This window comes from Fukomys damarensis, unplaced genomic scaffold (assembly GCF_012274545.1).
Source record: "Fukomys damarensis isolate Sample0158 unplaced genomic scaffold, DMR_v1.0_HiC HiC_scaffold_11, whole genome shotgun sequence".
Classification (NCBI taxonomy): domain Eukaryota; kingdom Metazoa; phylum Chordata; class Mammalia; order Rodentia; family Bathyergidae; genus Fukomys; species Fukomys damarensis.
In genome coordinates this window covers 42,721,547-42,734,438 of record NW_022900923.1, presented here as the reverse complement: position 1 = coordinate 42,734,438, position 12,892 = coordinate 42,721,547, and the positions used below count along the sequence as shown (strand labels likewise).

The 12,892-nt window shown below is 55.1% G+C and overlaps 1 protein-coding gene across 1 annotated transcript in view; it reads right to left on the bottom strand.

Moving 5' to 3' along the window:
* Positions 1–12,892, bottom strand: part of Sox13 (SRY-box transcription factor 13) — a 23,773-nt gene that overhangs the window by 5,450 nt on the left and 5,431 nt on the right. Inside the window, exons 2-5 of the mRNA XM_033762180.1 lie at positions 2,279–2,477; positions 1,355–1,466; positions 1,191–1,277; positions 1–170 (exon numbers count right to left, since the gene is read on the bottom strand). The exon at positions 1–170 is cut by the window's left edge and continues 1 nt beyond it. Of these exons, the coding sequence (XP_033618071.1) occupies positions 1–170; positions 1,191–1,277; positions 1,355–1,466; positions 2,279–2,476 (567 nt within the window). The 5' untranslated portion in view covers position 2,477. The remainder of the gene's footprint in view (positions 171–1,190; positions 1,278–1,354; positions 1,467–2,278; positions 2,478–12,892) is intronic.

The following is a 12,892-nucleotide window of genomic DNA, read 5'->3' as shown; positions in this document are numbered from 1 at the left end:
CTCCTGCTGCTGCCGGGCCAGCTCCATCTGCTGCTGCTGCTTCTCGAACAGCATGGCGGCCATGTTCTTCTGCTCCGAATGGGCGGTCAGGAGCTGGTCCCGCAGGGTGGACAGCTGGTGGATCATGACCAGAAGCTGCAGCTCCTTCTCCACCAGGCTCTCTTGGGTCCCTGCTCCCCGGTGGCACAGCCACCACAGAGAGTCCAGTTAGTCCATCCGTCCATCCTTCGCCCACCCATGGGATGGACGTACATTAGGCGGTTGCGACCTCATCCCCAAGACCCCACTAGGCACATTACCAGTTTCTCTGCACTGTAGGGTGTTTCCTGCAATACTGGGGTCCGAACCCAGGGCCTCGTGCGAGCTAGCTAGGCAAGCACTGTGGCACTGAGATGCACCTCCAGCCTTCCTTTTTTTATTGTAAGACAGGGTCTCACTAAGTTGCCCAGGCTGGCTTTGAACTTGCAATATCCTCCTGCCTCAGCCTCCCGAGTAGCTGGACGCCGGCAAGTGCCACCGCAACTAGGGTGTTTGAAAACATCTATAAATGGGCATAGTAATAGGTGACCACTTGGCCATCTGCATCAGAATCACTCAAGGTGCCTTTGAAAAATACAGGTGCCCCGGCCCCACCCCTGGGGCTGGAACCTGGGCTTATGTGTTGGTTTAAACTCCCTCTAGGGTAACAAACAAACAAACAAACAAATGGGCCAGGGATTTAGCTCAGTGGTTCCACCGCCTGACTTGCAAGCGCAAGGACCTGAGTTCGATGCCCGGTACCAAAAAAACAAACTCCCCCTAGGGTGGGATCAACCACCCTGGGGACACGATCGCTGAAGGAACCCAAGCAGCTGCACCAGAAGAACCTCTTCTCAGCAAGGTCCCTGGAGCCAGAATTAATCATCAGAAGCGAAAGCGAACTTCCTGCCCATTTTAGACGGGAAAAGGGAAGGCCGAGCCTGACGTCACAAGGGTCCCCCCTACTCCAGACCCAAATCTATACCCGAAGGATGAGTCTCCCCGCCTTTCCTAGGTGGGGATCGGCCAGAACTATTGCCTGGGGCCCCAGGTGAGGGGCGTGATGACCTCTAGGACCAGGAAGCACCCAAGTGGCATGGGACAGGCACGAGGCCCATGAACCGCCCTTCACACCCAGACTGCACAGCCAGGCCAGCCGCAAAGGCCCTCACCTTTGACATCTTTGGTTTCCACGGAGTTTCTTCCCAGAAACCGCTCCTTCCAGTCGCTGGACAGTAGCTTCTCGATGGCCGGCACGACTAGAAGACACCGTGGACTGAGGGGCGCTGCCCTGTCCCTCCCGCCTGGGCCACCTCTGCCTGGTACTCCCTCTTACCCTCCTGGAGGTTGCGGTTGAAGTCCAGCTTCTCCTGGCCTCCAGAAGCTGCCTCAGAGGTGCCTGGTCTCTTGGGCTCTGGGGACCCGCTGCTCTCCGGAGAGCTACACTCCTGCACGACACACTGAACTGTCACAGAGCCCCAGAGATGCCCACCCAAGGGGACCCCGGGCTCTCCCCTGCCTTACTGCTCGCCTGGAGGGCCGTCCGCCCCACCCTCAAAGCAGGCTGGCCCCTAACCCGAGGCCATGTGAAGGGCACAGGAGAGCAGAGGAAAGCAAGCCCGACTTCCCACCTTCGTCCCTGGACCTCTGGGAACCTCACTTCCCTCCTCTGAAAATGGGAACGCTAATCCCTCCCACAACACAGGAATGCCGCCGGGATCAAGGGCGTTCAAGCCTGCGAATGGGGTTTGCCTCCGCAGTCAGGGGCCCCACGCCAGCTACGAATTATTACTCGCAGGACACACCCGCTGCCCCAGCTCTGCCCTCCCTAGGAAAGGCTGCTCCTCTTCCTGCCAGAAGCCGCCCCATCCCCGAAGCCCTGCGCCTCCAGGAAGCCCTCCCTGAACACACGCTCTCCCCAGCTCCCCCCATTTTTAGGGGTGAGGAACTAATAGCCTTTGAACAGCGATGTAAAACGTGGGATAAGCCGATTCTCTCAAACCTCGTGAAGGAGCTGGCAGCTAACTTTTAGCCAGACTCTGTGTCCATCCCGTTCCCCAACCAACCCTGGCCGGCAGTCACCACTAGGCTGCGAGTCCCCATCCAGCTCAGGCAGGCGACTGACCCAGCAGCCCTCTGCTCACCGAACCATTTCTGCCCCAACTGCTGCCCAGCAGTGAGGCTGGGTGCAGGGTTTGGGCTACACAGGGACGCGGGGCGGGGACGTGGACCCAGGAGCCCCTGGGAAAGCGCTCGGCACCTGAGCTGGAGCTTGGGGGTCAGCAGCATCGGCGGGGTCCCGGGCTGGGTCTCCAGGCTGGGGCTCGGCCACAGCTGCCGAAGCCTGGGGGTCCCCATGGCAAGGGTCCTTCTTCTCCTCGGACTTGATGGAGCAGTTCACCATGGTCCCAGCACCATCCAGGGCCAGCTGAGCAGAGACAGGGTTCCTCATGTACATCCTGCAGAAGAGGACAGGAGGGGGCAGGTGAGGCCGAGAGCCCCACAGGGCAGCCACAGGACACCAAGCACACCTACTTTCAGAACCCACAGAAAATTCAGGAAAAAACTCCTCTTCTTTCTCATGCTTGATGTCGTTTTTGTTTTGTTTTTTGAGACAGGGTCTCACATGTAGTTGAAACTGACCTGGAACTCACTGTGTAGCCAGAACTCACAGCAATCCTCCTGCCTCAGCCTCCCCGAGTGCTGGGATTACAGGCGTGCGCAACCACGCCCAGCTGTTTGTTCATTTTTTAAATAGAAAGATCTAGAGACCATGGGGCCTGACCTTCAGTACTTGTGGCCTGCAGCAGCACTAGGACTGCAGCTGACAGCGGGGTCTGAGGCAGGGAAGACTACGTGTGTGTCTGTGTTTTCAAATGTCTAGAACCAGCTACCCAAAACGCAAAAAGCCAGAGGCAGCACACTAAAACCTGGATTTGAACTTCTAGCACAATGACGAAAATCAGCCGGAATTGAGTGGCTGGCACTCCTATGCCCAGGCCAGTTTGCCTTAGTGGCCACTGCTCCATCCAAAGGAAACCAAGGCCTCATCACGCATGCCAGGCAACCACTCTACCTCTGAGCTGCACCCTAAGCCCATTATCCCTTTAATTGCGATGAGGTAAAAGTGAAATGGTTCTTATTTTCAAGTACTTATTCAAGGTGGGAGAAATGAGCCAGGGTAATCCCAACACCTGGGAGGCTGAGGCAGGAGGATTGTAAATTCAAGTCCTGCCTGGATAACTTAGTAAGACCCTGTCTCAAAAAATAAAAAGGGTTGGGGATATAGCTAAGTGCAAAGGTGCTGGGTTACACACAGAGAGAAAATAAATTACAGGTCCTTATTTTCTGATATTTAACTGGAATCTCTGGCTCAGAGTCTGGCCATTTGCAGTCCTGTCTCTGGAGACGCTGCCTTCCCTTCTGCCATTCCACTGCCTGGCACCTTGAGAGGGGCTGAGCAATTGCAGGATCTCAGACATGTGAGAGTGCCAGGCTTGAGGCTGGAGCAGCAGACACCCACCCTGCCCCAGGATGCACCCCAAGCTCCAGTTTCCCTTTGTCAAGGGCCCCACCTTGGTCGATGGGCTGCGTGGTGCTGGGCAAAAGTTGCTAAACTTCTCTACACCTCCGTCCGCCCACTTGTGAAATCAGTACAGATGCCCGGCTGTGTGGAGCAGTCCTGAGGGTCATGTGCTGGTATTTACGGGTGCTTAGAGCAGCTGGCGGTATAGAAGGCACAGGTTTGGCGTTTGCTAAATCACTGCAGTTGGGCTTTGTTAAGGCGACCCTAGGAATCTGCAGGGCACTGAATATTTGCCTCTTACCTGTATCTTCCATGTACTTTAACTCATCTCTGGATTACTCATAACTACTATGATATAAATGCTATGTAAATAGCTGTGCTCTATTGTTTCGTTTAGGGAACAGACTCTAGTGGGGGGATTTTTTAATTTTTATTTATTTATTTATTTATTTATTTTTTGGTACCAGGGATCGAACTCAGGACCTTGAGCTTGCAAGGCAGGCAGCAGAACCACTGAGCTAAAGCCCGGCCCCTAATGGGAAGATTTTTGTCCCATTTGGCTGAATCCAGTTCCACACAGGACCAGATCGTACAGGGGGCTTGTTTGTTTTGTAACAAGGACTGATGACTTTGCTTCAATCTCTGGGGATGGGCCGAGGGATCTGAACAACCCTCCACATGAATCTGATACAACCAGCTAGAAGCATCCTTGAGGAGGAAACAACTCTCAACAATGTATTTGCACAGGACTACCTTCGAACACAACCCAAACCCACAGCCAGACTGCAGGACACCAGGACACGCCACCCCAGTGGAACCCTACTGGGAGGGGGTGCCTAATTAGAGGCAATTCCTGTGAGAAGGGTGCATTTGGCTCCTCTCCATCTGCCCTTCCTAACACAAGCAAGAAAGCCTGGACAGATGTCAGCCGCTTGGACTTCCAAGCCTGCTGGACAGTGAGGAAAAACTGCTCACTTAAAGCGAACCTATCTGTGTTGTTCTATTATAGCAGCAAAACACAGACTAAGACTCGTTGGAGTTCGATTCTTAGAAGGTGTGTAGGAAAAGAAAATCAGATACAGTAAAATCTCCCTTAAACTGTAGGTGCAGATGACACAGAGGCACCCGCATATCCTTGGGGAGATGCATTCAGTAGTAAGAGGCTGAGCCATGGGCAGTAGCAGACCCTGAAGAAACTAATGTTTTCTATACACACAAATGTAAGGCCCTTTCCATCTGAATTAAGCACTGAGTAGCGAGAGCACAAGCAGCACACCCTTCTTTTTCTTTCTCCACAATTTCACAGATTAAAGATTTTGGGGAGGGGTACCGGGGATTGAACTCGGGTCCTTGTGCTTGCAAGGCAGGCCACCGAACCGCTGAGCTAAATCCCCCGCCCAAAGATTAATTCTTATTGTAGCTGTTAGAAACTTCAGCATAAATTTTTTTTTTTTTTTTTTTTTTTTTTTTTTTTTTTTTTTTTTTTTTTTTTTGCTGTGAGCTTTTCAGCTAATGGAAACACTTTATGGCTTCTCTCTGGCCTGTCCCATTTATTAAGTAAAATAAGGGTCACTTGAACTCTCAGAGATAAAGCAGCCACTCTGGGAAGCACGGGTCTCCTAAGCGACTAAGGTGCAGGTAGTCTATACAGCGTGGATACACTGTCAAAGGGATTACTCACATTAAGAATGAGATTTCATCATGCTTTTGGAGCACAGTGGAATTTAAATCTTATGAGCATTATTTATTCTGGTAAATGAAACCACGGAAAGTGAAACTTTGGACAAGGCGGGAGGGGAGCTACTGTATTTGTATAGCCATCAGTTCCGTATAGATTGTATCAATTCTGTAAAATGGTTTTTGTAACGGAACACTATAACAGAATCATGCACAGTGGCAGTACCAAATACAATAGAGCATAAAAGGGCATTGTAATTGACTAAGACACAGATGAGAATTTCACTGGATTCCACCCTACAGGGCAGACAATACCAGACCCTCCTGCCCACCCACTTTCAAATTGCGGGGTTCCCCGAGTAGCCAGGACCGAGAGGGAAGAGAGGGGTCTACCTGACCCTACGAGGGTCAGCCCATCTCCCTCAGATGAAGAGGAGACCCCCCCAGCCCAGCTCGCCCTGGGGTCCCTTCCCACCACCCAGGAGGGAGACCGCAGCACCTCCAGGAAGCAGGCAGCTCAGCCCATCCGGGCTCCGGGAGGGGCCGGGGAGGCGGAGGCGGTGCCCGGTGGGGGTGGGGAGGGGGAGGGGGAGGGGTATTATCCTGAAGCCGAGGGCAGCAATTACATAACAAACAAACCCCGGGCTCAAGCTGTGAATTAATCAAACCGCTGAAAATAAAACCTTCCTCTCAGGAACTTCAGACAAAAGAAATGAAAACAACCAGGCTGGCTGGAAAATAAAAGGCAGCAGCGCTGAAAGGGGGACAAAAGGAAACCAGACAATGGGGTGTTGGACAAAAGCAATAAAGCCAAAGGAAGTGTGACAGGCGCACAATGCGGACCTGTGGGCTCCTGAGCCCCGCGGCTCCGCGCCACCTCGTCCCACACCCGCCGCGGGCGGGCCACCAGGTCTCCTCCTCCATCTAGACTTGGGTCTTACGGGTTTATCTCCTCCTTTCTGCCCCAACTTCCTGGCCTTGCAGCTCCAACCTCAAAGCCTTTCTTCCCACTGCAGCCCAGGGACCCCAGCAGCAGCCACAGCAGGCAGCTGGGTCAGAGGAGCTGGGCAAAGCCTAGGGGCTCCCCGCACCCCGGCTGGCACTCTGTCCTCATTCCCCGCAGGACCCTGGGCCACAATGCGGCAGTCCTGGAGGAACTGCGTGCCGAGGGTCAGGGACTCAGCACACCCGGTCTCATTCACAACTGCCTATCGATGACGAAGTAAAATTGCATTTTGGGTGGACTGGGTGAGAAAATTGGGGGGGTACTGGGGGGGTTGAACCCAGGGTCTCATTGGGAGCTCTATCTCCAGTTCTTTAAAAAAGACAATTAAAAAAATTTTTTGAGACAAGTTCTAAGTCACTAAGCTGCCTAAGCTGGGCTCAAACTTGTGATCTTCTGCCTCAGCCTCCCAGAATTCTGGAGCTACAGACGCACACCACCATACCCAGCTTAGATGAAATACACTTAAGACTGCACACATAACTGATTGCAACCGTTTCCTCCTCCTGTACTTTTTTACAGTGCTGGGGATCCAACCCATGGGCTTGTACATGCCAGGCAAGTGCTGCACCACTGAGCACTGACCCTCTTTTTATATTTTTTTAGCGCGGCCACCGGAAGATCTAAAACCCTGATGTGGACAGCGTGGCCCAAGACCACCTCCTCCTGCCTTGGAGGGCAATGGCCTTTTCTACGGTCACCCCCTGGGGCACATGCGGCCAGGCACAGCTGCATTAGTCCCGGGAGTCACCTCCTGGGCCCCCAGTACAGCCCCAATCACAAAGACGAGGCTCCTGGTGACCCAACTGTCTTGGAGGAAGGAGTTGGCCTGCTGGCCAGGGCTGGAGCCCACCAGATCACCCTGCCAGATCCTACTGGCCCGCCCCGCCCCGCCCACTGGCTTCTGACCTATACCTGCAGGCACTGGGCCGGATTAAGAAGGGAAGAGGCACCATCAGGGTAGGGTCTCGCTCTAGGCAGCACGGTCCTTGATCTGAGCGCACCTCCTTGCCTCCCTCTCCTCCTCTGAAGCACAAGTCAGTGCCTTCTTCTCCTGCCCTGTCACAACCTTGAGGGAACCAAGGTCCCGGGCCGCCCAGAGGGATGAAGCCTCTCTACAACACTGCCCCTTGACCTCCCCAAGGGGACCACAACATCTGTGCAGTGAGAAGTGGTGCAGGAAGGGAGCCCTCACAGGCCGCCTCACCTCTGCCAGTTACCAGTCACCCAGGGGACCCGGGAGCCAGTGGAACGGCTGGGAAACCACAGGCTCCTGGGTCCAACAGCCTGGGTGTAAATCCCTGCCTGACATGGGTGAGCCAACTCCTGGGAACTGTCCCCTCACCAAGGATTTGGCATAAATACCCCAGAGATCTGTGAGGATAAGTGATACAGTGCAAGTACCCAGAACGAGAGTCAGGGGTGGGGAGAAAAGCCTGAGGGTCAGGCAGACCTGGCTCCACCTGGACCCCAACCTAGTTAACTGCACCATCCTCAAGGGCCAGGGAACCTAACTTCTTTGATCCTGTTTCACTCCTCAGGTAAAATGGGAATAAGAAAATTCAATACAAAGCAGCCTGCCTTCTGTTAACAACCCACACCCTGTCGGATGTGCCCATTTCACATTTTAGACACCTAGAATCTGGCCAAGTACCCATGGGTGGGTAACGACACATCCCACACCTGATTTACTTCTGACTCGCCCAGTAGCCCGGAGAACCTACCCTATGGCACCCAGGGAACTCTGGAGATACGCCTGTCTCTGTGCCCCGGACATAGCAGATGCTCAATAATACTCCATAAATTACGGTGTTAGGCACCAGTGACAGGTGATCGAAGCCTTTGCTGTGGTAGGTATTGGATTCATGCTGCTCTCCGCTCCCCAACACCCCATTATCCTCATTTGTCACCTCCTGGGACATAAGTTCTGCAGGTAACCCCCACCCCCACACCCCCACAGGTGCATACTGGAGCCCCTTCCCCCAATCAAACCATCAGCCACTTCCTCCTCTGTGTCAGCGACATACCGTGCAGGACGAGAAGCAAAGGAATCAAGGAATCCTCACCCTCAGCCCTTCCTCCCTCACAACCACAGCCCCTTTCCACCCCAAAATATCTAGATGCAGAGATAAATTCCAGTCATCACAGCATGACTGTGACTCCGAACCCAGGGGTACAGGAAGACGGACGGATGGACGGGGACGGGGACGGGCACGGGCAGACCCGAGGGGGGCGGCCAGGCACCCACTCCCGGCTTGCCCTCCGTGGATGGGGCGGGCTCCGTCCCAGGGGAATGTCACTTCCTCTCAAAGCCCCAGGGAATGGAGAGCCTCGGGCTGCCCTAAACAATAGTCCGAGGCGTGGGTGCCCAAACCGTGCCCGGTGCCACATCCTGCCATTCTTCTCCCTGGCCGCACCCTGCCACCCTTCCTGGCTACACCCGATCCTATCTCTGTGTTTACTTAAGGCTGGGAGCTGGGCTGGCTGCAGGCTTAGGACAAAGCTTTCCTGAGAGGCCCCTTACCCTGTCCAACGTTGACTGGTTCGTGGGGTGGCCTGGGAGTCTGCTTTTCCAGGCTGGTCAGTGTGGGATTCACCCGGCCACAGAGGCTCAGGGACCTCGTGAGCTCCTGCCCTCCCAGGGCACCATGCCAGCCACGCTTGGGGACATGGGCCCAGGTACATGAAGAAGTAGCCTGGGAAAGGCAGCAGTGGGGACACCCCAGCATCCCCCAAAACTGGTCTTCTGAACTCTTGAGGCATTTGAGTCTCATCCTAACCCAGGAAGAAACAAGACAGACCAAGGGGACAGTTTGCAGGTGTTACTGAGGTCCCAGCAACATGTGCGCCTCAGTCTCCCACACCCCAGCAGCCTCAGGGTCCCTGCTGCCTCCCAGAGCCTAGGCCAAGCCCGTGTGCTGCACAGGGGAAGGTGTCTGGCTTCCTACAGGGTACGGCCCTGCCCCGGGCCAGCCCAGAACTGTGTAGCTGGGCTGCAGGAACAGCCCTCAGTATCAAATCAAGCAAAGGAGCAGGAAGGAAGCAAAGAGCGGGCCTGAGTGGTGCAGCACTTCCTTGGCTGCAAGCACCTGCTGGGGGCTCCTCCCTCAACTCCTGTTAGTGCTCTGCCGGCCCAGGAACGCTGAGGCTCCGGGACTGAACACCTCCCAAGGCCCAGGAGACAGCATGTGAGCTCCCAGCCCAAATCTAGCAGCTTTCCCTCAGAACACTCCCTGTACCTTAGAACAAGAGAGCCATTCCAGCAAAAGCAGATTGGCCGCTGTCTGCATGGCATATGGGGAGCTGGTATTTCTGACCTGAGCCATGGCAAAGGAAAAATGAGTCAAAAGAAACCACGGCCGCTTTGGGAAGACGGGTGTGTGTGTGTGTCTGTGTGTGTGTGTGTGTCTGTGTGTGACTGTCTCAAAGCCTTAACCTTCTTCATTCTAAAATGGACATTCCAAGCCAGGTGTGGGGGCGAGGGCTGGGAAGCTGAGGCAGGAGGACAGCATAATCAAGTCCAGCCTGAGCAATTTAGTAACAACCTCTCTCAAAATAAAAAGGGCTGGGGATGTAGCTCAGTACCAAGGTCCTAGGTTCAATCCCCAGTACTTCCCCAGTACTGAGGGAAAAAAGAAAAAGATTCCAACATCTGCTTTAGATTAGAAGATAAGGCACAATTAAAAATCTGGGGCTGGGGATTCGGCTCAGTGGCACCGCGCCTACCTCACAAGCACAAGGTCCCGAGTTCAATCCCCAAGACTGAAATAAAGAAAGATCACGCCGGGCATGGTGGTGCATGCCTGTAATCCCAGCACTTGGGAGGCTGAGGCAGGAGGATCGCTGTGAGTTCGAGACCAGCCTGGCTACATAGTGAGTTCCAGGGCAATCTGAACTACACAGTGAGACCCTGTCTCAAAAACTCAAAAAAAGAAAAGAAAGTTCAGAGAAGAGGAGAGGCCAGCAGGAGGAATGGATCTCTCTCCCCCCCCTGGTGCTGGACACACTGGACACATTTGGTCTTCATCCCGTTTTCTGCCACACAGCTCCTAACCAGGTGTCTTTTCACATGCTCGAGTGGATGGATGGCCCGGCAGCCCCAAACAACCTTCAGATGGGGTTGGTTACCAGCAAGCCCAAAACACACGGTCAGAGAAGAGGAGACCCACACCTGAAGAGCTGGGCGGGGCAGGTCACCCTGTTCTCCATGCTCCCCGTGACTCTTGCACCAGCTCACACCGCACATGGTGAAATGGAAACTCCAGAGACTCCAACCCCAGAGCCCTTTCTCGCCAGGCAACTCACACAACTCTAGGTCTGAGACTCCCTTTATCTGCAAGTGGGACAAGTAACACCCCTCCCCATGCGGTTTTAAGAAGCAACTTCGCAGAGAGCCACTATCATAGTTATCTAGACGCAAGGGGAGAGGGGCAGGGGGGCAGGGCCCAACTGAGCGCCGGAGGAAGCTGCCTGGAGAATCCCGAGCTGCGCCTCTTCGTACCCTAGTCTCTGGGCACCAACAGTGCCCGCCTCCCGGGCTGGACAGCGAGGGTGCACCCAGCAGCCGGCCTGGTGCTAAGTGTCGTGCGTGGTCAAGGGAGGAAGCAAGAGCTCATCTCTGGGGTCCCTCCGCCAGACGCAGCCCACCGGCTGTCCGAGCAGCCTCCACTCCGCTGTCCACTCCTACAGAACCCTCCACGTGGCAGCTGGGCTCCCCAAGGGCTCAGGCTGACCCTTTCCCTAGGTTCTTCTCTCCCCTCCTGCCTCAGCCACCCACTGCCAGGGTGGGGCAACTGCTCCTCAATCGGAAAGTGAGAACAAATGAGAAGTCAGTAGACGCCGTCACCAAGGAAGCCACGGGCAGGGCTGGCAGGAGCACAGAGCCCAGAAGGACGGTGTGCAAATGCTCGGCAAACACTTGGGCCTCCTCGGATTGCCTGAGGGCCACAGAAAATGCGCCACGAGATAGGGGGTCAGAGACACACCTGGGGGTCACGGTCGAGCCCACGGCTGGCCTGGACGCACGGGCCTTCCCCCTGACAACCCACCCCAGTCCTGCCACCGCCCCGGCCGGGGTTCTCAGTGGGACAGCACCCCAGCCTGGGGGCGGCCTAATCGCCACTGTCTCCCCCAAACCAGGCTCGGCCTCTCGGAGCCCCGACGCAGCAGCATCTGCTCACCCGGCCTCCGCTCTCCAGGGAACAAAGTGTTCCGATCTGCTCTGCAGAGGCCACGCTTCCTCTCCCATTTATCTACCCCATCGGCAGCCTCAAAAGTGAGATTTCTACTTTCTTTCTGTTATTCTCATGGTCCCTCTTTATTTCGCGGGTAGTTGTTTTTTCCTTCGCTTCGGATCCTTTGCAAAAGGGCAGGGAAACAAGGGGAAGTAAGCACCATCGGGGTCTGCAATCATTTAGATTTCACCGAAAATGCTCCACAATCCCCCCAAAGCCTTCCCCTCACCACACCCGGAACCCCGCTTTCCAACACCAGCACCCTCTGGAAACGCAGGCAGGCCCAAGTACTGGGTGCCGCCAGTCAGACGAAGCGGCAGGGGCCAGCTGGCCACCAACCGCTTGAGCCACAGTGGGGTGTGGGGCCAAACATGGCCTGACCTCACTGAGCACTGTGGATAGAGCCCTGCGTGCCAGGCACACAGGAACTCGCTTGATCTTCAGAGACACCTGAGGTGGGTGGTATCTTTACTGCCATCTTACAGGTGGAAGAACTGAGACCCTGGCGCAATTTGAGCCGGGGCGGTCTAGCATCGGAATCGCTCTCTGACAACGGGAACCACCCGCACAATATCCCCTGCGCCATTTAGAAGGCTGTAGCTGCGTCGGCTCAGTCAGCAGCCCCGTTAAGACAGATACCACTCATCACCTCTGTTTTACTGATGGGGGCGGAGGCCTCACCCACGGTCACGGCCAGTGAGTGCAGACCGAGACCCCGAGCCCCTCTCCACCGCTCCGTGGTGGCGGCAAGGGAACCGGGCCTTGGTCCTGGCTCGGGCAATGCAGGGAGGGCAAAGGAAGACGTGGGCAGAAGAGGCCCTCAGTGCACTGGCCACTGGCTTCACCCATGGGAGCGCCGCGGGGCCGCCCACTCCGCCTGCAGAACCAAGGGGCTGCCAGCCAGGCCTTCCCCACCCATGGGGGCAACGGTCCGGAGGACACAGGGCCGCCCCGCCCGGCCTCCCTTACCCTCACCCTCACGCTTCTGTCCGAAAGTTGGCCTCAGGATGCCCTACCCACAGCTCCACTCCCCCAAGCTCCGGGTCACCCCCAGCTCACATCAGCACAGGGGGAGCTCGTGACACTCATGTCCAATGCACGGCTGCAGCGATCTTATTTTCTTACATTTTTCCGACCATAAAGGGCATGTGAGAGCTCACTACAGAAAATCTGCAAGACTGAATAACAGAGAAGAAATCACCCTCTTCACATCAATCTGGCCCCTGATCATTTGGCATATTTTTTTATGAGCATAGTTTTGTTTTTCATCATTGAGTTCACAAGCAAGTTTTTACTGTTCCTTTTCTCTCAGTTTAAAAAAAAAATTATATATATGGAGCTGGGGATTTACCTCAGTGGTTCCACTGCCTGCCTCACAAGGGCAAGGACCTGAGTTCGATCCCTGGAACCAAAAAAAAAAAAAAAAAAAAAAAA